Genomic DNA, 25,615 nt, shown 5'->3' on the forward strand with positions numbered 1-25,615 from the left:
TCTGTCCCACACTTTGTCTGCTTTGCTAGCAGGATGTCATGGGAGACAGTATCAAAAGCCTTGCTAAAGTCAAGGTAGATGACATCCACTGCTCTCCCCCCATCTACACAGCTGGTGATGCCATCATAGAAGGCAATGAGGTTAGTTGAGCACAATTTCCCCTTGGTGAATCCATGCTGATATCTCCTTATAACATTCTTCTCTTCCAATTGCTTGGAGATGGCATCCAGACCAAGCTGTTCCACCACCTTTCCAGGGACAGAGGTGAGACTGACTGGCCTGTAGTTTCCCGGATCCTCCTTCCTGCCCTTCTTGAAGACCAGAGTGACACTGGCTATCTTCCAGTCTTCAGGTACCTCTCCTGTTCTCCAAGACCTTTCAAAGATCATAGAATCACAGAATAGTCTAGGTTGGAAAAAACCTCCAAGATCACCGAGTCCAACTTCTGACCCAGTGCTAACAAGTCCTTCACTAAACCATATTCCTAAGCTCTACATCTAAACATCTTTTAAAGACAGCCAGGGATGGTGACTCAACCACTTCCCTGGGCAGCCTATTCCAGTGAGTAACAACCCTTTCAGTAAAAAAGTTTTTCTTAATATCCAATCTAAACCTCCCCTGGTGCAATTTTAGCCCATTCCCCCTCGTCCTGTCACCAGGCACGTGGGAGAATAGACCAACCCCCACCTCGCTACAGCCTTCTTTTAGGTACCTGTACAAGGCGATAAGGTTGCCCCTGAGCCTCCTCTTCTCCAGGCTAAACAGTCCCAGCTCCCTCAGCCACTCCTCGTAAGCCTTGTTCTCCAGACCCCTCACCATCTTTGTAGCCCTTCTCTGGACTCGCTTGAGCACCTCCATATCCTTCTTGTAGTGAGGGGCCCAAAACTGAACACAGTACTTGAGGTGCAGCCTCACCATAGCTGAGTACAGGGGGACAATCACTTCCCTGGACCTGCTGGCCACGCTGTTTCTTATGCAAGCCAGGATGCTGCTGGCCTTCTTGGCCGCCTGAGCACACTGCTGGCTCATATTCAGCTGACTGTCAACCAATACTCCCAGGTCCTTCTCTGACAGGCAGCTTTCTAACCACACATCTCCCAGCCTGTAGCTCTGCTTAGGGTTGTTGTGCCCCAGGTGCAGGACCCGGCACTTGGCCTTGTTGAATTTCATACCACTGGCCTCGGCCCATCGGTCCAGCCTATCCAGATCCTCCTGCAGAGCCTTCCTTCCCTTGAGCAGATCGACACACGCACCTAACTTGGTGTCGTCTGCAAACTTGCTGAGGGTGCACTCGATCCCCTCATCCAGATCATCGATGAAGATGTTAAAGAGGACTGGCCCCAGTACCGAGCCCTGGGGGACTCCACTAGTGACTGGCCTCCAACTGGATTTGACTCCATTCACCACAACTCTCTGGGCCCGGCCATCCAGCCAACTCTTAACCCAACAAAGTGTGCGCCAGTCCAAGCCATGAGCAGCCAGTTTCCTGAGTAGAATGCTGTGGGGAACGGTGTCAAATGCCTTGCTGAAGTCAAGGTAGACCACGTCCACAGCCTTTCCCTCATCCACTAAGTGTGTCACCTTGTCATAGAAGGAGATCAGGTTCGTCAAGCAGGACCTGCCCTTCATAAACCCATGCTGACTGGGCCTGATCGCCTGCTTGCCCTGCAAGTGCCGCAGGATGACACTCAAGATAATCTTCTCCATGAGCTTCCCTGGCACTGAGGTCAAACTACCAGGCCTATAGTTCCCTGGGTCTATCCTCTGGCCCTTCTTGTAGATGAGCATCACATTTGCTAGCCTCCAGTCGAGTGGGACCTCCCCTGATAGCCAGGACTGCTGATAAATGATGGAAAGCGGCTTGGCCAGCTCCTCCACCAGTTCTCTCAATACCCTTGGGTGGATTCTATCCGGCCCCATCGACTTGCGTACATCCAAATGCTGTAGCAGGTCGCCAACCATTTCCTAATGGATTGTGGGGGCCACATTCTGCTCCCCATCCCCTTCCACCAGCTCAGGGTGCTGGTGATATAGTACCCTGATAGATGATAGAGAGGGGTTCAGTGATCACCTTTGCCAGCTCCCTCAGCACATGTGGATGTATCCCATCAGGACCCATGGATGGCCCATGGGCCCCTTTCTAACATTCATGCAAGCCATTTAGTGACTGGATCCAGTATGATACTGCAATTTCTTCTCTAGGCTAGTCAGAAATATTTCCAGTTTAGTTATACCATAACTTCCGTGGAAATCTATTTCACAGACAAATGAACTTATTTGGAAGTGCTTCAAATATTCACAGAATAAACCTACCCCTTTATTTATTTCAGATAATTTCTTTACTTCCATGTCTTTTATCACTCCAAAAATTTTTGTATATGTTAACTATTTTTAAAAATCCTTTAAAGTATTGTTTGTTTGTTACTTAGCTAGTGTGTAGGGGGGCAGTATGCGACTGTGTGCATTTATGTGTCTGTAAACATGTTCCCTCTAATATTTTTAAAGTTGAAAACCAGCATGCTCAAAAGACAAAGGTACAGGAAGGATTCTAAAATAACTTTAATTCACTCCCTTGTATTCATATCATAGAATCAAAGAATTGTTTGGGTTGGAAGAGACCTTAAAGACTAACCCGTTCTCACCCCCCTTGGGGGCAGAAACACCTCCCATCAGACCAGGCTGCCCAAAGCCCCATCCAGCCTGGCCTTGAACAACTCCAGGGATGGGGCATCCACAGCTTCTCTAGGCAACCGTGTGCCAGTGCCTCACCACCCTGTGAGTGAAGAATTTCCTCCTAACCTCTTGTGGTTTAACCTGTCTGAAGATAAGCAGCAAACAGCTGTTCGCTCCCTCTTCCCCACCCCTTCCCCACCCTCCCTGCAGTGGGATGGGGGAGAGAATTGGAAAAAAAAAAGTAAAAGCTTGAGTGTTGGGATAAAGACAGTTTATTAGAACAGAAAAGAAATAATAATAATAATAATAATAATAATAATAATAATAATAATAATAATAATAATGTGTGCAAAAGAAGTGATGCACCATGCATTTGCTCACTACCTGCTGACTGATGCCCATCCAATCTCTGAGCAGCGGTCCCCCCAGCCCTGGCCAGACACCCCATATAATTGCTCAGTGTGATGCCATAAGGTCTGGGACATCCTTTTGGCCAGCCTGGGCCAGCTGTCCTCCTTCTGTCCCCTCCCAGCTCCTTGTGCACCCCAGCCTCCTTGCTGCCAGGGCAGTTGTGAGAATCTGAAAAGTCCTTGGCTCTGTGTAAGCACTGCTTTGCAACAGTTAAAACATCAGAGTGTTATCAATATTATTCTCATCCTAATCTGAAACACAGCACCCTAAAAGCTACTTGGAGGGGAAATTAACTCTATCCTAGCAGAAACCAGTGTATCTCTAATCTAAATCTCCCCCCTTTTAGTTTAAAACCATTCCTCCTTGTCTTGTCATTATCTGACTGAGAAAAACAGACCCACATCCTTCTTGTTCTGGGGGCCCCAGACCTGGAAGCAGCACTCCAAGTCCAACCTCTTGGCAAGGGCATAGGGGGACAATCACCTCCCTCCACCTGCTGCTCACCCCTCTGTTGATGTAGTCCAGGACACCATCTTCTGGTCTGCAAGCACACACTGCTGGCTCATGTTGATCTTTTCATCCACCGAAACCCCCAAGTCCTTCTCTGCAGGGCTTCTCTCAGTGAATTTTCCCAGTGTGTACTCATATCTGGGATTGCCCTGACCCAGGTGCAGCGCCTTGCACTTGGACTTGTTGAACCTCACGCAGTTCACATGGGCCCACTTCTCCAGCCTGTCCAGCTCCCTTTGGATGGCATCCCTTCCTTCTGTTGTATCGACTGCACCACTCAGCTTGGTGTCCTCTGCAGACTTGCTGAGGCTGCAGTCAACCCCACTGTCTAAGTCACTAATAATGATATTAAACAGCACTGGTCCCAATACAAACCCCTGAGGGACACCAGTTGTCACCAGCCCCAACCTCTACACAGAGAACATACAATGTTAAATATAGTCTTTAATTACATATAGAATGTATTTACCAGGCAGTAGCTTGCCATTCAGGTCACAAGGTGAGTAGCTTGCAATGAGGAGCAGTTAGTGTAGGGGTAAAGGCCACTGTGGTCTGTTTAATAAAAGTTAATGATGACTGGGGCATGGAGAATGAATGAAGAACAAAGAAAGTCAACCTGTGAAGCTGAGTGATCCTGAAAATAGTTGGAGTCGTGTCATGCAAAACAAGTTACTTTTTTTTGTGTGTGTTTCTCATTTTCTATGTATTTGTGATGGTTTCCAAGTGAGACTAGGGGATGTGAATTGCAATACTCGGATTTACAGCTGAGAGAAGCATTAAACATATAAAGTGCTTTAAAAAAATAGAAGACTCCCTTTTAAACCCATTCCTTAAGTTAGCAGGTATTTTGTCCCATTTTCTTTTGTCTCGTATCAGAGGGACTTTGTAAAGAAAATTAATCTCTTATGAAGCATTTAGTTGCTGCTGCTTTGAGTACACCAAAAAGGCTGTAAGGAGATCAGCAATCCAGCCTTCTGAGCAGATCTACAATAATTTGTATTTGTACAGGATATGCGGTTATATTTTAAGTACATTCTGCATATTAAATGACTGCTACCTGTGCTGTAGGATCCTAACCTAAAAGAGGTCCCATCCTATTGCTAAAATAGTCTGCAACTATGTGTTTAAGGATTAGGTCAGCGAACACAAATATAAATGAGCCATTCAAAGTAACATGGTTAATTCTAGCATTTCCCAATCTGACTTTGAAGCTTTAGCATTGTTATCCTGGCAACTTTATATGTAAGTAATTTTATAAAACATTAAACACCACTTCAGTAATTTATGTGATTTGCAGTACAGACCTTAGCTGCCTGATACTACAGAATAGACTATACTAGTGATATAGTGGCAGATCAAAGCTAGAAAAGGCAGGGACAGATTCTGTCAATAAGTTTTTCAAATAGTTGCTGGAGAAAGAGGAACGGTAAGATTTATCTGTATAAGGTGAACTGGTGCTTTCCCTTGAGGCTAACCATTTACTCCCCCACAAACAGGATTCCATGTTTTTAGCTCAGCTATTTCCTTAACTAAAAAGGACTAGCTGAAACTTCTTAGTGTATGTTACCACCAACCTTACATCTGAATTTTATGAATTCAGATTTGTAAGTTTTAATGAGCTATTGTACCAATGACTCTTTATGTTTGAAGTGTGCTGGGTGTCATCAAATTAGAAGAGTTCCTGGGTGTTGACAGCTTTTTCCCCTCAAAATATTTAAGTGGTTTTGGTTTAATTTTGTTTTACTAGTCTTAGTGGCAGATATATGGTTGTTTCATCATTCTTACTTTTTTTCTGTTTACTCTTTTGAAGACTGAATCTTGAAGAGGAATTAGATCAGATGAAAGTACACCATTCTATGGGTAAGTTTAGAATACTGGAGTACAGGAGTTCAACTATGTTTGCAACAAGAAACAGGTATTTTATACATATATACATAGACTAATAGAAATACTAGTCTTAAGGTTATTTTCGCTCCATTTTTTTTTTATTCTTTAACATGCATTTTGTATTCATGAGGCCATACATAGTCTTATTTAAAAGTATGTTTTCCCTTAAGTCTTCCATATGCCTATGAAATCAATGATAATTTTTACATATAGGCATAAACTATTAAATTTGTTTTGTGTGTGCAGAACATATGAAATTAATATTTTATGTTTAAAATATCTGTGTATATATATATGTGTGTGTGTATAAAATCTAAAACATGTTTATTTGTTTATGAAGCTTTCACCAGAATCTGAAATAGGTTTTGAAGTACAATGATACAGAAATGTTATGCTCATTCAGACATCTTTTTTAATACTAGTCTCACAAAGTATGTGGATTTGAAACAAAATCAGAATGGTGGAAACCTTATAAGAATTGTTCATGGATAACTTCTGTTATAACTTAACAAACTGTACAATAGTTGATGGTTCGGTGAAGATGGTTCTTTCCTAGTCAGATAGGTAGTATATTACCATAGATTCTTTACCATTCTGATTCCGTGTATTATTTGCTGTTCTTGAATGCTTTGGGAGAAGTGTTCAACAGTGCATAGTTACAGTACAATTGGTATGTGGTGAATTCCTTTTGCACAGTTTTGTTCAAAAGGAGAGAGTAAAAGACTTGGAGAAGTACTCTACTAAAGAACCATGATTTGGAAATAAAGCCTCACTAATGCTTCATATCATTTTACTGCTGTTTTCTGTTTCATTTTTTTTATGATAACATCAGGCAATTGAATGTAACAGAAATAATATTTTTTCCTTTATTTTTAGTTTGTTTTATAAATTACATAAAAGTAGGTGGAAATGTTCAGCTGCTAATGATGGAACGTCATTGTTTTCTGTTGTGTTACTTCATATATGTTACTTTCATAGCCCCAGACAGAGCTGAAGGAAACTAGTGAAGGTTTCAAATGCCAACTTTAAAAATTGCTCTTTTGTTTTTGCCAATTTAGTCAGTCTTTGCACAGAGAGAAGTGGAAAGGCAACCAGCAGCGAGAAAGACTTGAGGGCCTGCTGAGCAATAACCATGTGTTTCCAAAAACAGTCAGATCTCTGAAACTGCCAGCTCTTGACATGTTTAGTGCTTTAACAGCTAGTCTTTTTTTTTTTTTTTTTTTTTTTCATTATCTTTTTAGATTAAAATATATCCTTATTTAAAAGTGGATTAGTGGATACACTCTTCTGGTTTTGTTACTTGTATGATGATCAATTATTGTTTTACTGGGACTGAGAAAAAGTGCTAAACTGCTAGTGAAGTGTGTTATGGATATTTTATATAACTCTTTCAGCATTTGTTGTTATTTGTTGTATCATTTAGATGAACGGGATTTTTTTTTGCTAAGTTACAAAATCAAGTCTGATGATATGCATTAAGCAACATTTTCCTAGTACGCAAGGCTGAGTTGATTCCATCCATTTCCAAATTTTTACCAATTGAGGTACAAAAGAATACTTACTCATCCAGTCTGTAAAAAGTAATTTTGCTGTTATTCCTTTTGCAAATGCTAGGATATTGTAGTGCTGTAGACACTTCCATTAGTTGATTGACATTTTCTGGAAGAATATGCTAAAAGGACTGAGGCTGGATGTCTGTCTTTGAGCATAAGCGAGTGTTTCTGAGAAATTCTTGGTCATGAACGAAAAAGGTCCATGCACACTCTGCCCTAAAATGGGTTTTAAGTCTTTTCATCTTCCTGAATAAAAGTAAAATGTTCCAACTGTTATCTGGCATTTGCTGAAAGACCAAACTTGGTATGGTCTGAATACACTTGTTCACAGCCTAGGAATGTATGTTTTCTTTTATAAAAGGAAACCTGACTAGAAATTACCCAGCTTATAAACGATGCTGAAATTCACCTCCACCTTAGCAGCAACCTGTTTCCATCATTCTATCATTTCCAGCATTCTAACATCAAGGAATAAATTCTGGAGAAAGCAACTCAGCTTTTCTGGATTAAAATAGTTAGGGACTATTGTTTTGCTTGATTAGATACCAGTTGTGTTTGTCAGGAGGTGCTGGATAGATTTGTTGCTTTTCTTGTACCATTTTTCAAACCCTACTGGACAAGGATGAAGGTTGGGGAAAAGGAAAGTACTCTTGTCATTCCCAGTTTCTGCCTGTTCTAACTCAGTTGTCTGAGTTGTCTATTTTACCGATGCAAATTATTTTTCAGTATTCATGAAATCCAAATGTTTGCTTTACGGTTCGTGTAATTATTCATGCATGATTGTAGAGAATGTGTTGGCAGGGACTCATGCTCTTTCCTCCAGAGCAGGAAAATGGGTCCATCTATTCTCATTCAGAAAAATAGCAAGCACCTTATTAAAAGTGGGTAAGCTGTTCTCCCTTTGTCTCTTTAGGGAGGCAGTTCAAAGACTTCTTTGAACCCAGTTTATAAGTGAGAACAGCTTTCTCTTCTTCTCGTCTTCACAGTGGTCTTTCTGTGAGGACAGGACAAGGGGCAATGGCCACAAAACAGAGCACAGGAAGTTCTGCACCAACATGCAAAAGAACTTCAAGGTGAGGGTGACGGAGCATGGGAACAACCCAGGAAAGTTGTTGAGTCTCCTTCTCTTGAGATATTCAAGGTCCGTCTGGACACCTATCTGGGCAGCTTGCTCTAGGGAACCTGCTTTGGCAGGGGGGTTGGACCTGATGATCTCCTGAGGTCCCTTCCAACCCATACAATTCTGTGAAATTCTTTGAAATCAGTAACACTGTGGCTTTTCTGCCTTGGTGCAGAAAGCCACTGTAAGGGGAATCCTTTGCCTGGTGCATCCTTGAGTCTACAATCTCATTCTGTTACGAGTTTATGTAGGTATTCCATGACTGATACCACTCTATTAAAAAAAAAAAAAAAAAAAAAAAAAAAAGGATAGCTTTTTTTTTCTCTGTAAAAGGAGAGAAAAAGTTTGTACAAGTACCATCTTGGTAGCCATGCCAAGCTACTTGATAAACAGTTTTGGTGACTGTTAATTAGAAATTAAGTGTTACATTGCACAGGTAGTAGTTTATTTTGTTTTGGTGGAACCTAAGTTTACCTGTGTAAGGCCGTAATAATTGGCTGACTGAAGATTGTGGGTTTTATCACTTGTGGGGTCTATTTCATGAGCGATAACTTGGTATTTTTTAGTAGGAATATGATAGGTAGATCCTGTGTCTTACTGAGTAGACTGATGTGATGAATCTTCCTGCTGTCTTAGGCACCAAGTTATAGGCAATACAGTTTCATTGCCTCTCTAACCAATTCCTGTGAACAATTACATATTACATATCAACTAGCAGTGGGGGGGAAATAGGGGAGGGGGGAAGAGGGTTGAATAGACCATTTATTTTCTGCTTAATATAAAGGGTTATGCATCAGTGACCTTTGTCTTTTATTTATTTATTTATTTATTTTGCTTTTGACTTCTATGTTAATACTGAACGTGTGCATTTTTTTTTCTATTTTTGCAGTAGCATTCTTTATTCTCCTGCATATAATATGTTTATTTATAGATAGAGTTGTAAATTTTATTTTAATAGATCCACATAATAAACATAACACCCTGTGTGCTTTGATCAGTTTCTTTGACTATGGGAAATCTTTTTTTTTTTTTTTTTTTTTTTTTCCAGTGGATTACAGTAAATGCTGATATAAAAGCTACAGCAGACATTCAAATGAGTGAATATTTAGAAAAAGATGAAAAGCATGTTCATATTATCTTTGTGTGTTACTTAAAGAATGTTGTAAATGTATGCAGTACCACTGTGCTGGGGGACTGTAGTCTGAAATAACATGGGAACTAACATATTAATATCAAGGTAAAGGTACATATTCCCCAGATGCATAGTTTTACCTTTTTCAGCTTTTATTATCTTTAGAATAGTGCTCCATTTATTTCATGAATACAGAAGTATTAATTGGCCATGACATGTTCCAAAGACAAAAGAAAGGTCTAATTCACTCTAACAAACTTGTTAGTCACTGTTTATATCAAGAGGATTGTGAATCTACAGAGAGTAACACTGTTTTCTTCTACACTTCCTTTGTTTATAAATCAAAAGTTTTTAAGTGACCTGCAGTGTCTGCTGGTAGTTTGAAATGATACTTCTAAAGCAGACCTTCACCATGTGGCACAGATACTTATCCCTCAAGATTAATTCTTAAAGTTAATTTGGGGGGAAGAAGAGAAACATGATTATTATGGTGCTTTTACAGTGTTGTGGTTTTTTGTTGTTGTTCTTGAATGTCTTTAATATTCTAATAAAAAAAAAAAGTCCTTCTGAAGGTGTGTAATTGCTCTTTTCTGTAAGCAGTGAGAAATTCGTGAATGGTAAGCTCTCAGTTCAAATCTAAATAGAACATATTTTACTTCTGATTAACTATACGTATTAGTACTAATAAACTCTAAATATCCTGTTCTATGAATATAGATGTAATTTTTAAGTTGTCTTTTCTTGTGTGATTTTTAGTACTGAAAGTACATAGCTGTCTCTGAGAGTGATGCTTAGAGTTACATTAATTTTCATTAGTTGTATCAATTTCTAATTGTTATGAATTCACAGCATTGCAATGGAATGGTTTGTGTGATATATATGGTGAAGTACATGATCTTTCACTTAACAAAAAAGGGGTTTAAAGTTTTCATCCATCCTAATTCTGTTACTGTTTGCTTTGTTCACCAATCACTCTGATCCTCCTAGCAGGGGACAAGACCTAGAGAACAAAACTGGTAGTGACTGTGTAGATAAAAAGGCAATGAATTCTGCTTTTAAGCCATAGAGGGAATAGTCTATAAAAGAATAAAAATGGGAATGAAAGTACAGCATCTTTAACCTGCAGATCTATTGTACCTTTGAAAAGCTTGTACTCTAAAAAAAAAAAAAAAAAAAAAACATACTGTGATGCTGCAAAGATTCGTAATTGTGTGACAGAACACTTTGAAAAGAGGTCACTCTTTAAAAACTGACCAAAATGCTTGTCAAGAAAATAGAATGTATTATAAATAATTGCAGAAGAATTCATTTCCTTAAAATGTCTAGATATTGTTTTAGTGAAATGCTAGGTGTCACATTATTTATTATCTGCTAGGGGTGTATTATTTATTCTTTTGTAGAGATACTTTTTAGAAGTAGTGAAGATGATGGGGAGATCAGTACTCCAAAGAAGAATGTGAAGGACAGTTCCGATCAGAGGTTACAGAAGGTAAGGTAGCAACCCCAGCAAATAGATCTAAATTTTAGCATAAGAGTTACATATATAAGCTATTACTTGTGAATTTAGGCCATGATTCTCCTTTCATAATTCAAAGATATGGATTTACAAAATTGCATCAAAAATGAATTCTAGTGAATTAGCTGTATTAGGATGTATCATATGACATAACTGCAGTAAATTAAAAGTATGGTTAGAGGTAAAATGATAGAAACTGACAGATTATCTAAATTAGGAGTTTCATTATCTTTAGCATTTGCTGCTTCTAAGCTCAGAAGTTTGCATTTCTTTTGCTGAGTATATTACATGATACCAGGTGTTAATATACAGAGATCTCATGTGACAGAATAAAATAGATGCATAATAGTGATAAATTCCCTGATTGTTTTATATAAAATTTAGGACATTGCATACGCATATATTTTTTACATATGTGGGTTTATCACTTTTCACAAAATAGTAGAGGATGCATTTCATGTTCTCTGGCTTAGCAAATATGCGTATGTAATCTTTACTGCTCAACATTCTACATGTTCTGCTTTGTACACTAACAAGATGCTCTTAACTAGTTGCTATTTGTATTGATATTTGTAATATACACAAGTAGTTTAGTATGTTAACAGGTGTTCACTTAAGAGGGCTCAATTGTATTTTACCATATGTTTTGTTTGCTGCAAAGAAAAGACATCCTTCAAACAGTATTATACCTTTTATTTGTCATTTTGCAAAACAATATTTGTTTAATTACTTATAAATCTTTAAAAGCATTCTTAAATTGAATAAAAACAGATCTGTAACTTTGAATGTCAGTTTGGGTATGTCTATTTGTTTTTTATTTGTGAATTAACTTGTAGGAAGTATGGTAATTTACAGCAGATGATGTGATTGCATATACTTGTAACACTTGCCATATGGTCAGGCAATGAAGGCTGTCATCTCGTTATTACTGAATGACAAACATCATGTTAAAATAATAACACACAGAATAGGAAGTGCTCACATTCATTTATCTTAAGGTAGAGTGAGTAATTGAAATAATTTGAATACTACCATCTGAAATGTCACACAGTTTATGCTTGGTTATCATCTATATTTCAGAACTGTAATTTTATTTGCCTACTACTACATAATTTTTATCTCCATGGATATACAGAGTTAGGATGGTACCTTAGGGATAGGTGTAGAAGCTTTTCATTGTTTGTTTCCTTGCAGCTGTCATACATGACTTTAAGTGCTAGTGAGCGCAAAAGGCTGCTCTAAAGATCTGAGAAAACAATAGCAGAATCTCAGTTTAGGAAGGTGGTTGAAGAAAGGTGCTGGTACTCATTACCGTTGGAGAGGAAAAGAAAAAAACAGTATTTTAATCATTAATCTTGATTTCACTGAAGCATGTGCAAAAATTCCTTTTACTCATGATTTCATCTGATAAGTTTATGTAACCATAAGACAGTCTCTGTTCATTGTGGGAGTGCTATGATTTCTGCCAAGGAAAGTAGCAATGGATATGCATGCATATTGAATGTTTGTTATCAAACTCAAAAATTTAGTATCAAATTCACAAATACGTACAAAGTTTGAGCAGCTTTTGCTCCCTTTATGTTGAGATCTCTCCTTTATCTGAATTATACCCATATCCATTTTATAAATATTTTTTTAAGTTTTAAGAAAATAAAAATTAATGGATAGAATTAATTCCTGTAGTGAAAGAGTGGGGATGGAACTTGCACAAAACCATCCAAAAGTATTTCTCCAAAATGACTAAGTGTTTATTTAGCACAAAACTCACTCTGATGACTTTTGCAAGCTTCTAAGGACATCTCACAGAACTGATGTTTGTTTTAAGATCTGATGAAATTAAAGTTTCCCTTTATTTATGAATATTGTGAGGTTTAGTTTGAATAACTTTAAGCACATGGTCCTGAAGAACATTGAGAATCAGTTTATTGTTCATGGCCTTGAATACGTATAAACTTCAAAGAACTCCAGAAACGAAGTATATGCATTATATAGGTAGAATGTGCTTCCTAGAAGTATATAATTCAGAAGCTTTGAATGTGCTTTATTAGAATAGGATAGATTTTCCCTCCCTGTGAATAGAAAATGCATTTCACCCTTCATATTCAAGTGCTGAGCTTCCAACATCTCTTGCTACAATTTTTTTGAAGATTAACTAATTTGTATATTTATAACACATGAAAGAACATGTTCATTTAGATAGCTAATGCAAAATTGCCTGTATTTCAAAACAGTTTACCTTAAAATGTTTATTTAAATTCAATTAGTATGTATAACCAAATCAGTAACAAGCTCAAGATACATCAGGAACGTTCATTAGCATACTTAAACTTCTGTGTCACTTTGCCTGGAATCTTAACTTCTTTTACCATCTGCCCTTTGCTCAACAGCTGTATTATTGCAGCTAAAATGTATTCATCTGCACTATGTTAGAATTATTTTTAAATTAAGTACTTTAGATTGCTTTTGTCCTTGTGCTTAGTGTAATATTATTGTCTTCTAATAAATAGGTTTTGAAACAGGTTTTTTCTCTATCGGATAGGCTAAAATATTATGAATTACTTTTGTTAGGTACAACAACTAGAAAGAAGATGCAAAGCTATTGAAGGGGAATTAAAGAAACTGAAAGAAGTAAATAAGGACTTGTTGAAGGAGAAAAATGATTTAAAATCATCTTTAAAAGTGCAAAAGGAGGATGCAGACACAAGAGAAAGAGAGCTGGAAAAGCTACTTAAGAGGATTTGTGAAATAAAAAAAGACAACACAGAACTTCAGATAGTGATTGATGAGCAGGAAAAAGAAGCTACTTCTTTGAAGAGGCAAGTGGCAGAAGCTAACAGGTTGAGAAAGGAAAATGAAGATTTGCTGAGTCAAATGCGGGAGCTGAAGTGTTTGCTGGGTGAAGCCAAAGCAGTGGCAACCTCTGGGCAATGTAATTGCAAGATAACAGGCACCAAGGTTAAATTAAAAACAGCCAAGAAAAATAGCTCTTTGGGACATCATGGAGCTTTTCTCAAGCAGTCCATCAAGGTTATGAGTAATGTATTTGAGAACTTCTGTAAGGACGGCTGGGAGGATATGAGTGAAAGCAGGTACGGCTCTCATTAACTTAGCCCTGTAGAGGGGACACTGTGCATATGTAAAGCACTAGCAAATGGAGATTGAATTTCAACTACTGTTGATTTGGTATTCAAAAAAAATACTGTCAGATCCTTTGAAATATCTTGGGAGGTCTTGTTCTGAGCTTATTGACTGAAATTTGCATGCAAAATTAGCCACAACTGCATGAGTATTTGAATAGGTGCCAGGAAACCCAAAAGAAGGCAATGCTTGATTTCTTCCAGTGATGCTATTTTCATGCAGTCATGAGGCTTGAAATTGACAGTTTGGCAGGTTGATTTAATTTGCTGGCCCTTTGCATATTCACCACTGACAGCTAAGGATTCCCAGGCAAGCCTACTAAGTCGGTTTAGTTATCTTGTGACATGCCGACCCGGGAGGAGAAACATTTTTTCCCCTTAATTTAGTTAGATAAATTTTGAATGACCCATTTCAGCTTGCTAGCAGATGTCTACAAGCTGTTTAACATCCTTTAAATTAAGAACCATCCACACTAATTATTTCATGTATGTTTTATGCACAGTCATTGTACTAACTTTAATTGAATGATGGTTAAAAATTAGTTCTTTAAAGGTAATTGTTACTGCATAGAATCTCAGTCATGAGTCACAGGGCCCTCAGAAAATTGCACTGGCAAGATTCATAAATGTTTAGGATTTTTACTTCTGCTTCTGTGTGTCCATACACACTTGAAGCCAGCAGTAAGCCCCTACGTGACTGTGTATCACACAGTTTCTTTCAATACTTTGTACTAAGAGACATATAAAGAAATTTCTTAAGGCTATATTAACCCCCAAAATACAGAGAAGCTAGCAGAGATAAAGAATATGGAATCTTCTTTGTAGCATTCACATTGGCTTTGTGTGTCATATAGAGTAAATCAGCAGTGGCAAATGAAGCCCCTCTGCTGCTTCTCCCCAGGCAAAACAGGGGATCCTGAATACAGTATCTTGAGGGAGAAAACAAATTAATTACCATGTAATTTGTCCATTGTTGGCATTAATATCAAGCTTGTTTGTTTTTCTGTTTAATTTAATCTCGCAGATCTGATTTTACAAAAAAAGTTGTTTTTTTTTTTTGTTTTTTTTTTTTTTTTTCTCCTGTTACAATTAATGAGCTTTTTATTCAATTTACCATGTTTTGCTTCTTAAGAACAAAATTCAACAAACAAATTGTCATTTCACGTTGAGCTTGAAATGAAGTGAAAATTATTTGTATGGCTTAATTTGCTGGCTAGCCATAGGTAACCTTATTGTTTGATAATTATACAAGTATCAGGTTAGGAAATTCTTGTCATAAATAAATGTACATTTTCTAAGGTGATATTTCAAGTTGTCATTCCCAACAGCTAAGGTAGATACCTTCATTTAGTGTCCTCTTAGAATGATTAATAAATACTGTTCTTTATCAATAGTAGCAGTCTCTGAATTTCTAGATCCTTTCTTTTTCTAAATAAAACATTCCTTGTAAGCATTCAAATTAGAAAAAAAAAAAAAAAAGCACAGAAATATTTCTGTTCTACTGCAGCACATTCGAAATGCTACCTTGGTTTCTGGTTTTGCCACTCAATAAGACATAGCAGTATGTCAGTACAGATATGGGAAAGGATAAACGTGTTCCCATATAAACACTTCATTTTCAGGCCTTTTAAGTAGCTTCCACCTGTAAATCTTTGATTTTTGTGATGGTGCAACGTAGTTTGAACTCAGTTGTGCCTTTTTAAATGTCTTGGTTTAAAAAGTAACAAATCAAAATTGCTTTTAGTCAAGAGATTCCTTCAGAAATGTGTTTGCACAAATGGTGATGAATAACCATTGATGATATAGAAGGTGATATATCCAAGACTTCATATTTAAAGAGAGACTTTACTGATTCAGAAAACAAAAGATAATCTGGGGCAAGGACATGAAAAACTGGAAATTAAGAGCACATTGATATTTTAACATCAGATAATTTAAAAGAAAATTTAAAGTAGAACATAGGTTTTACATCCAGTTTCTCTGTATGTCATGCAATTTAAATAGAAAGAATGCTGAGTTTGTGGAATTTAAAAGCACTCCAGAGGGGTGCTAGATAGAGATTTCACCAAGGTAAAGTTTCTGAGTTTGTCTCAGTCAATGCTACAAATAAAGTTCAATTGAAACAAAAAGTTATTCAATGAAGTATTGTCCATCTTCTTGATTTCCTATCCAATGTGAAAATGAAGGAGAGAGGAAATTTAGTGTATCTTAGTCCACCATTCACCAACTAGAACTACTATCAAGCAGTTCTTCATATATCACTTTTGTAGACTAACAAAAGCTGTTCTTAAGAAACAGATACTGTCTGAGAACTCCATGCACTGTATAGTGAAACTCTATTTGTCTGAGTTGACTTGATAATTTGAGAGATTTCTTCCTTACTATATTTCTAAATATCTGTTGAACAAGTCAACTTAGTACTGTTAGTACTGTTTGGATTTATATTAGTTTCTTTTTTCTTGCATGTGGTATTTTCTGTGTGCTTGCTTACTGGCTGTTTGGAACTTTTAAATGAAATTGCTAATGTTTAGCTTAATTTTGTTTTGTTTTCCCTAATGTGCTGTTTTAGTGACTCTGAAATACCAGCTTCTGAAACTTTGGAAACAGTGATTATGAAGACAGTGCAAAATATTGATCCTGTGCCAGACAGAAGTAAGCAACAGGGAAAAAAACAAATACAAGACAGTCAAAAGCCCTGCAACATTGCTCATTTAGAAGGCAAAAGCCAACGGTATAATAAAAAGGTATATAATGTAACTTGTTTTGTTCTCCTGTGCAGAGTATTGAAGTTTAATAGTATTATGACTGCTGTTCCCCTCTTAATTAATTTGACTCTCATTGTAAACTGAAAAGAAAATCTGCTTGCATGTATTCAGTGGGTAGAGTTTAATTATCATTTAGAATATTTTCTGAACAATTAGTCTACAAAGAAGACTAAGGATATATCAGGAGTGTAAAAGCTGATTAAAAATGTAAACCTGCTGTAAGCTAGTCCTGCTGTCTCATAGTCAAGGCAAAGAATGCCTCAGACATCCCATTAAGCTCTTTAATTCTTCATTAAGCCATACAGAACAGGGTGACATAGCCCATAACAAAGAAATAGCAACATCCCTGTCTCCCCTCTAGCTAACTGGTGTGCTGACTAATCAAGCACAAAACCTTTCTGTTAATTTAGTGTGTTCAGAAAGAATTGTCTCCATCTTGGATGCTTTTGGCTCTAGTTCTGTTCAGGAGATTCTGTTTAGAGCAAAGTATGCTTTTAGCTTCTACTTAGCACACTTATGTTAATATCTGGGGTCTGAACCCCTTGTCTCACTCCTAACATCTATATGCTACTTTCTGACAGAACAGGGCCAGCTGGTTGTTTCCAAGATCTCTAGAAGCTCCATACAATCTGTATCAGATGACTCGTTTTTGGACTTCAGAAAAGTGTCTAATAATTTTTCCCTTCTGTGTTTGTCCAAATAAGTTACTTTAAATCATGGAATTTAAAACACAAGCAGACACTGTTAGTTCTTCGTTCAAGAAATGGGATACTGAAACACTGAATAACTTGCTGCTGTTTGAAAATGACCTTGAAAAAAAAAAAAAAAAAAAATCCTTTATGTTCAGTGATAGAATAAAGAGTTTGGAAACAGATTACCTTTTCTTAGTTTTCAAAATTTTAAAATAAATACAAACTCTCTGGTCTCGTTACATATTCTTGTGTGTTTTTATGAGAAGATCTATTTTTGTGTCAGAAAAGCTGGAAAATGGAAAATTCTTCTCCAACTATCTGTTGGTATGGAATACACAATATTCCATGTTGAGTATATGATATATGTGAAACTCTGTCATAGTGTCCTGCTCCTGCCACCTTGAATTGAACATGTACAGGACAGGGCATCCAGCTGAGTCTGGGCTATCTTGGCTGGTAATGTAGACACAGCCATTACCTCTTCTTATTGCTTGCATTGCATTTCCTGTCTGTTCCTATGGGAAAAGACAGAGGTATTCTGATACACTTCTTTAACAGACTAGGGGAAGTGGAGCATGCACAAGAAGTATCACTAGAGTGCTAAGAAGGTATGTATGCTTCAGTGGAAGTTCAGGAAAAGCACCTGAAAACAGGTCTTATTGTAAAAGTATGGAAGATGGCACTGAAAAAAGGTTTAGCATTGACAATTCTTCATGTTCCTTGCACCGTAGCAGGCTTTTTACCAGTATTGCAAAGAGCAAAAATGATAACAAAAATCTTAAAACCCTTCTGAGAGAAACACTCCAGTTGGGTAATGGTATTCTCACACCAGGCCAGAAAAGCCTCTCACAAGGCCAGAAAATGTCCTGACAAAATTTGTAAGTGCTGAGCTATGTCTGTTGTTGGAGGTGATATTGGTTATGGCACAAAGTCTTTATCAGTTTTGCCCCATATGCTGTAAATACATAGTACCCTGTGCGGTATCAGGAGTCATTGACACTCTCTAAACTCATTAAGTTAGCAGAGCTGTAGCCTAGAGTGGAGATAGCCATCTTTTCACTGCAGCTATGTATGTATCAGCTGAGAACTCGTGTCTTCTTGACATATAATCACCATCTCAGACCATCACTGGTCATCTCTTACATGTCTTTAGTGCTGTAGAGTCCTCTAGTCATATTGATAGGGACTTAGTACCAGTTTCCAGTTTCCATTGTTCTGTTTGAGACACAGCAAAAATATAATTGATTAAGAGCATTCCCAAAAGAGATTAAGAGCATTCCCAAAAGAAACAGCCTTTTTTTTTTTTTTCCACACACATCCTATTTGCTTGACCCTCAAATTATGTGGAAATTATACAAATCTAGAATTCATGGCTAAACTATCCTGGAATGGCAGTACTATGTTCAATGCAATTAAAAGATTATTCATTCCTAATTACCCTTATACATTTGATTAAAAGGTATTGTAATTATGAGTACTTCCAGAAATGTGTTGCACGATGTCACATAGAAATTAATTGGATTAATTGAAAAATTGGATAAACTTTGCAAACTTCAGGAAAAAACATGTTTCAAAATATACCGAGCATTTAAAAGTGAAGGAACTAGTACACTGATTTTAGTGTGAGCCATGCTCATTCTTCGGCCTCTGTTTCTGTCATTGAACATTTTACATGTTCTGGAAATATCTTATTTTTCAAATAGAGACGTATTTAAAAGGTATGCAGTTGATTTTTGTTGAACTGTACAAACAGAGGTTTACATTAGTAGATGCATTTATATTCATGCATCTTCCCATTAAGAATTAGTGTCTAATCTGATCTTATGCTTCTAGAAATAATATCACTATTCCTTTTTCAATGCATTTAAATGTCTTGGAAAAAGAGATATTTTAGGCTTTCAAATAGTACACATCTTTTTCCTTACAAATAAATTCATACCTTATCTAAAAAAAAATACTGTAGATATTAATGGGCACTCTATTTTTCTCTTTTGGGATTCTTTGGAAGGGGTTATGATTAACAGTTTTTTTTTTCTTCTACATTGATGGGAAAGACACAAATTTGTACTCTTTGTGGACCGGTGTTGTAAAACTGATTTTCAAATAATAATTCAGAAGAATTTGCTATATTTTTGGAAGTAATTTTTGTAGTTTTGATTAAAACTGGAAAATGATGGAGTTTTGTGGCTGGTGTGGCATTACGAAGAGATGCTAAGCTTCATGCTTCTGTTTTTTATTTAGATCCATTCAAAGAATAAAGACCTGGAAAAGTTACAATCCAAGAGGAAAAAGATCTACTATCTCATAACAGCTTATCCATCATTTCTAAGGAAAGGTATGAATACTATATATTTTTGGCAAGTTCATAACTAAGACTGATGAAGAATTCCTGCTTGATATTTCAAAACCTCATCCATTATGTTACGCAAACTCGGTTTGTATTTGTTGCATGATTATCTTGTTTTAAATTTACATGAGTATGTTTTCAAGGCTTCAGGTCATTATTTTAAAATGAAATTGTCTCACAAAAAGTGACCATCAAACATCTGACCGTCAGTGAAGTTAGTTTCTGTTTTTACTAAATCCTGCCTATTGAATCTGTTGACTAAACTAATAAGTCTTTTCGTTGTTTCTTGTTTGTACTTTTCCTTTGTGTCCAACACAGTCAAGGAAAAAATGAACTGTATTTTGGCTTAGACCTTAAAAAATCGGTTACGAAGTCTTTATTTCTGGTAATACCAATCAGAAGCCAGAGCCATATTTAACTTTCAAGTCCTTGTTGAGTTTGCAGAGTTGGCACTTTAGAAAAAAAACATCAAGCATTTACAGGTTAACTGAATTAATTTCTCAGTTTACTTACTGAGAAGTTTTGAGTATGGTATCCTAGGAAAGTATTTTGGAGGCTAAAATAGTGTTCTGAAGGGCTAGAGGAAGATCAAAAATCATTCTGTTTATGATGGTCTGTCAGTTTAGTAACATGCCATTTTATGTTTAGTGAACAGAACAAAAAGGAGAAATACCATTTTCCAGAAACCAGGCTACTCTGCTACTCTACTACGGGAAAGAATTAAGTCATTGCAGCAGCAGATAGCTGTTTTACAGAATGAAAAAAAGACAGCAGTATCTTCTGTGAAGGGATTTAAAGAAGTGAATGAAAAACTAACAACTCAGCTACATTTGGCTGATCAGAGACTTCGAACTAGTAAATTGACCATACAGGTAAAGTCCTTCTCATTATGGTGTCTTATAATGTTCAGTTTAATTCTGTTATAATTTCGTGGAATTCTGATAACATTGCTTGTTTCTTAACTTGTGATCAAAATTATGAATGTTATACATTAGCATGTTTTCTATGAGACCCTGAATCAGTTGTTATATACAGGTAACAGTTGTTATATACAGGTTATATACAGGTACAGTTGTTATATACAGATAAAATATTTTATAACACACTTCATTAGCCCTTCTGAAAAATAACTTGTTTTCACACTGATATTTTACTTCTGTTTGAATGGCGGAGAGAATTTCACCCTCAACTTGTAGTCTGAGAATGTTCCTGAGAATTTGGTCAGTCCACTTGAACTAGCACCTTTTCTTATATAAAGAGCAGTTGCTTCTGGAGAAACCATTTCCATATGCCCCACAAAAGGAATGCTCAAGGCAACTGGAGTTTTCTTCCAGAAGGAACTCAAACCAGTTCTATATAAACCCAGCTCTCTCTGTCAAGGTAGAAAGCTAAAGAATATGATTTATGAAAATAGAGACTGACAAACTATTTGGTTAACAGCCCCCAAAATGCTAGCTTCCTTCTTTACATCAGTCTTCATTCCTACTTAATCCTTTCCCATACTATAATTCCTTTCAGATTTTCCCCATTCTCATTTATATATATGTATTTTGTGTTAATCTATATGCAGCTCCTCAGCTGGAATTCTTTTCTATTCATACTGTAGTGATTGGCCTGCCCTTTATAGAGCTGAATCAACAAACACTTTTGCAGTAATTGTCTCCTGTTGGTCACACACACATCCTGCTTCCAGAATTATAGTGCTACAACAGATGGACTTGCTGGAAGGAGGCAGACATTAAAAAAGAAATCAAATCCCCTCCCCCTCAAACTTCTCTGCATTTCTCTCTTTGCACAGAAGGCAGAAGCAGTATCAGGAGCAGCACTTTTCACTTTCTTAGGGCTGGGGAACTGCTAATTTCTAGAGAAGGAAAAACCTCATTTCTGTTACTCATTTTGCATAACTATATATATGTAATGAATTGTTCAGAAATAGTTTCCAAGGTCATTGGGACCAGTGGAGATCTGCCTATCTCACAAATAGTATCATAATGTAAAGTTTCATGGACAGTATAAACTTCACAGAGTTATGTATAAGTAATTTAGATAGAATATTTGACTTGCTCAGGCATCGTCATGATTTGCCTTCCTAGAACACTACACCTTAGGTGTCCATGGGAGACCAATGTGGGAAACAATTTTTTTTTTAAAAAGCCATTGTCAAGAAACTGTGTTTAAAAAAAATATATGAAGGTAAGTGTTGTAATGTAAAAGACTACTCAAAGCAAAGTAGTATTGTCTTAGAAAGCAATTTTCTTTCACTTTTCTTTTGGATTTTTTTTCTTAAAAAAAAAAAAAAAAAAGATTGGTCAATGGTCTATTTAAAAGGTGATGCATTCTAAGCAAAATTAAATAAATGGTGTTGCAGGTACTCAAAGAAAAATCTTTATTAGGCATGCACATTTTTTTCCTTCTCAGCAACCAATTCAAATTCCCTTTCTTATAACTAATTACTCTTCAGGTGCCATAGTAGTACTACCAAGTGGGAAATTTAAAGCAAAGGTTTGGGCTACTTGCCAAGTGAAAATTAAGGAGGTAAAGCACCTACACAGTCACTGCAGGGTACATGCATGTTTTAGAGAGAGAACCATGATTCAGACAGACCAAATGATTGTAAAGCACACATTTGTGGTGTGGTTTTTTTGTTGTTGGTTTGATTGTTTTTATTAGTGTTATAAAAAAATGCTATCTAGAAGTGCAGTTTTAAGGTATTGCAAGTGGAATTCTATTTTTTTTAAAACATTTTCTTTCTTGTTAAGAATACTGTTTTCGTCATTGTTTCTCCTCAGTGTTCCTGTTAACTTTAGGTTCTGGAATTATCTTGCACAGGTAGAAGATAAAAACCAAGGGAACAAACCAAGAAGTAAAAGATTTAGGCAATCTCTGGATTCAGAGAGACTCTTACACACTTTAACAGTGTCAAAGTAACTAACATCCAAATATAACTTCCGTATGTAATCACGCTCCTGGGTAATTTTATATTAACAGCAAACTTCCGATGTTGGGCTAAGGTAAGTGTAGCGTTTTAGTAACTTAAACATTAACATCATGGACTTGGATGAGATGTTGCCTGAATTTAACTAAGAAAATAAATCCATTAGGAGACAAGGGCAGATGTTCATGCACTCAGTTCTTTGTTATAATCCTCAAGGAATCTAATGCTAGAAGATTGACTCTGGATTTAGGATTTAAATGTTCCAGATGTTCATATTGAGACATTTTACAGTTCATACAACCTAAGAACTGTCTGGCATCTGTTGATTTTCAGAATATATGTACATATATAGTTTTGTGTATTTTTCTTGGTGATACACACACCTGTATTTACGTTTGTTTCTGTTTGTAAGAGTTAGGAATGCTGAATTTTTAGTTCATTTTTTGTTTAGCCTTATAGACTCTTTACAGTAATGTCAATTTCTTGCTTTGTTTTGTTTCTGCAAAAGCAATTCTATGCATGTTTCTGCAAAATGACTTTAAAGTGTCTGCACATGTGAGAATCAAAGCTTGCATTCTCCAAGGATTCACATCAATACTGAGTTAAGACCGTCTGTTCAGAAGTACAGTAGTTACATTTTGCAATCAGTGTATAGAAATCACAGCTGGAGCTGATACTTAATGTAGAAGCAAAGGGATTTAGCATTTCCTTAGTTTCTTAGGAAAAACATCAGAAAGAAATTGTTAGAAAAATCCAGGATTATTTTTTTTTTATAAGATTTATTCCCCCCTATTCATTTGTGTCACTAAGTGACTGATTATAAAAGGAGTCTATTTATTGCATACAGCAGAGCAGTGATAATTAATGTTATGCAGAAGGTATCATTCTTGTCAGAGAAGTTCAGATGAAATTTATTGATAAAAAAGGAAAATTGTATGCAGGTTGTCATTAGTGCTTATCTTACTAAAGTTGTGGCCACTCATAGGTCTGCTGCTGAAAGGTACTGTAGGATTTTTTGCATCAGATCTCCAGTTTCTCAAGTGATGTCATAAATGTATTTCTTAACAGAATGCTATAGACATTTGCAAAGTGCTTGTATAAGGCTGCTTCACCAGGACACAGGGATCTCAAAAGATGGGAACAAGTCAACCAGTCAGACACTGACAGGTCCTTTGGAGTGGATGATGTGAAGGTTTACGTAAAATTTTTCAGATGCATTCTTGCAGATATGCGACTACTTTTTTGATGAGTTGGATTTTTTTTAGAAGTCTCTGTATGTTTTAGCTGCAGCTCAGCCTAGGAATTTTTTTTTTGTGATAGCATCTATAACATTATAAAAATCTCTCTAAACTTTGTTTGAGCTGTTGAAGTTTCTATTTCCTTTGAATTTTGAGGGAACATTTCTTTTTCCTTAGCTCTTACTGGGCTTTTTAAATACAGTTTGCTTTTAAGACAAAAGCAAAGTTGATCTGGTGGATTATCTCAAGAACAGAAAGGTGTAAGCATTAAAAGCAGAAAAGAATAGGGCTAGAAGAAGCTTTATATTGTTAAAAGTATGTTTGTGGCTTTCTCTACATATTCTCTTGACTATTATTTGCTGCTCAGTTTATCAGAGAACAGCTGAGAATTCCGAGCTGCATCTGAAAATTCAGCAGTCTTCACTCATCTTGTGGTACCCAAATATGAGTAATAACCAATTTAGCATTATTCAGTTACCTCAAAACAAAGAAGAAACTGATGATGAATTTAGTTGCATTATAAATTACTGACTTAAGTATTGTTTGCACAAAGATTTCACATCGACTTAAGTTTTCATGTGGAGTTTTTCATTCCTTAAGTTTATTATTTATTTACATTATAATTTTTGTATGTGTGTTTTCTTTAAATGATAAGGATTCCTAAATTTTAGGAATAAGTTTGAAATTACAAGCTCTTTTTTAAAAAAATATTCATCTGTAAGACAAAACTGCTTTTTGAACTTTCTCACTTTTGTTCAGTAGAATTGTAGCAAATGCATAAGCATTTTGAAAACTTCTGGTATCTTTTAAAATAAACATTGTCCCATTAGAAATTATTTTAAACTTGTCCAATTGTTTTAACCTAAACACTTTCATAGGTAACCAAGTTACAGCTTTCTGACTCCTCTTTCACAGTATTGCAGAGCTCTTGTGCTTTTTTAAATTAAGTTCATACGAAAGCTTACACATTCAGTGTCATCTTTTCTAAATGAAATAATTTTTTTCTCCAGTGGCTTAAAAACATATTTTTAAAGATGTACATCAGATAATAATATGTGTATACAGAATATCCAATTGATACAATTTAATGAAATGTTTTAGAAGAATTAAAATTTTGAAGTCTTTATATAAAGTATAAATACAAATTTTTAAAGTAAATAGTGCTGCTGTAATGACCAAAGGTAATAACACATTGAAAATAAACTAATGAAAGTTCAATTTGTTTCTTTCCTGTTCAGCAATGCCCCTTTCCATTCTTACCAGATGCATTTACATCTAAAACATCTTACTTGTATCCATTGTAGAAATAAAAATAAATTATAAAAAAGCTAAATATACCTATTTAACATCTTTGTCAAACCTCAGTGCAAAATCATGTCACAACCACCCAACCTGGGCACTGACTGTAAAGAAGCAATCAAAGAACTGTATGAAGCTGTTTTTTGGAAGAGCCTGTTCCTAAAAATGTCAGGACAAATGTAGTTTCTCCCTCCTCCATGTCTGGAGAAGTGTACAGATTATCCTTCCGTGACTGCTGTGAATAGCAATGGACTTGATTAATTTGCAGGAACTTTATTAATTTGCAGGAACTTGATTAATTTGCAGGAATCTTTAGGAATAATATTCAAAAAGAAGTAAAGACAGAATCTGAAAAAGTCAAAATAGTATATTTTCTATTCTAGTTATATTTAAAATTTAG

General features: G+C 36.2%; 1 protein-coding gene across 9 annotated transcripts in view; it reads left to right on the forward strand.

Moving 5' to 3' along the window:
- The window catches only part of CNTLN (centlein), a 272,348-nt gene that overhangs the window by 190,538 nt on the left and 56,195 nt on the right, over window positions 1–25,615 (forward strand). For all 9 annotated transcript variants that reach the window (XM_035310123.1, XM_035310115.1, XM_035310117.1 and 6 more), the window contains 6 exons: window positions 5,405–5,454; window positions 10,687–10,775; window positions 13,371–13,891; window positions 16,509–16,683; window positions 19,638–19,731; window positions 20,392–20,615. In XM_035310123.1, the coding sequence (XP_035166014.1) occupies window positions 5,405–5,454; window positions 10,687–10,775; window positions 13,371–13,891; window positions 16,509–16,683; window positions 19,638–19,731; window positions 20,392–20,615 (1,153 nt within the window). The remainder of the gene's footprint in view (window positions 1–5,404; window positions 5,455–10,686; window positions 10,776–13,370; window positions 13,892–16,508; window positions 16,684–19,637; window positions 19,732–20,391; window positions 20,616–25,615) is intronic.

This window comes from Oxyura jamaicensis, chromosome Z (genome assembly GCF_011077185.1).
Source record: "Oxyura jamaicensis isolate SHBP4307 breed ruddy duck chromosome Z, BPBGC_Ojam_1.0, whole genome shotgun sequence".
Classification (NCBI taxonomy): domain Eukaryota; kingdom Metazoa; phylum Chordata; class Aves; order Anseriformes; family Anatidae; genus Oxyura; species Oxyura jamaicensis.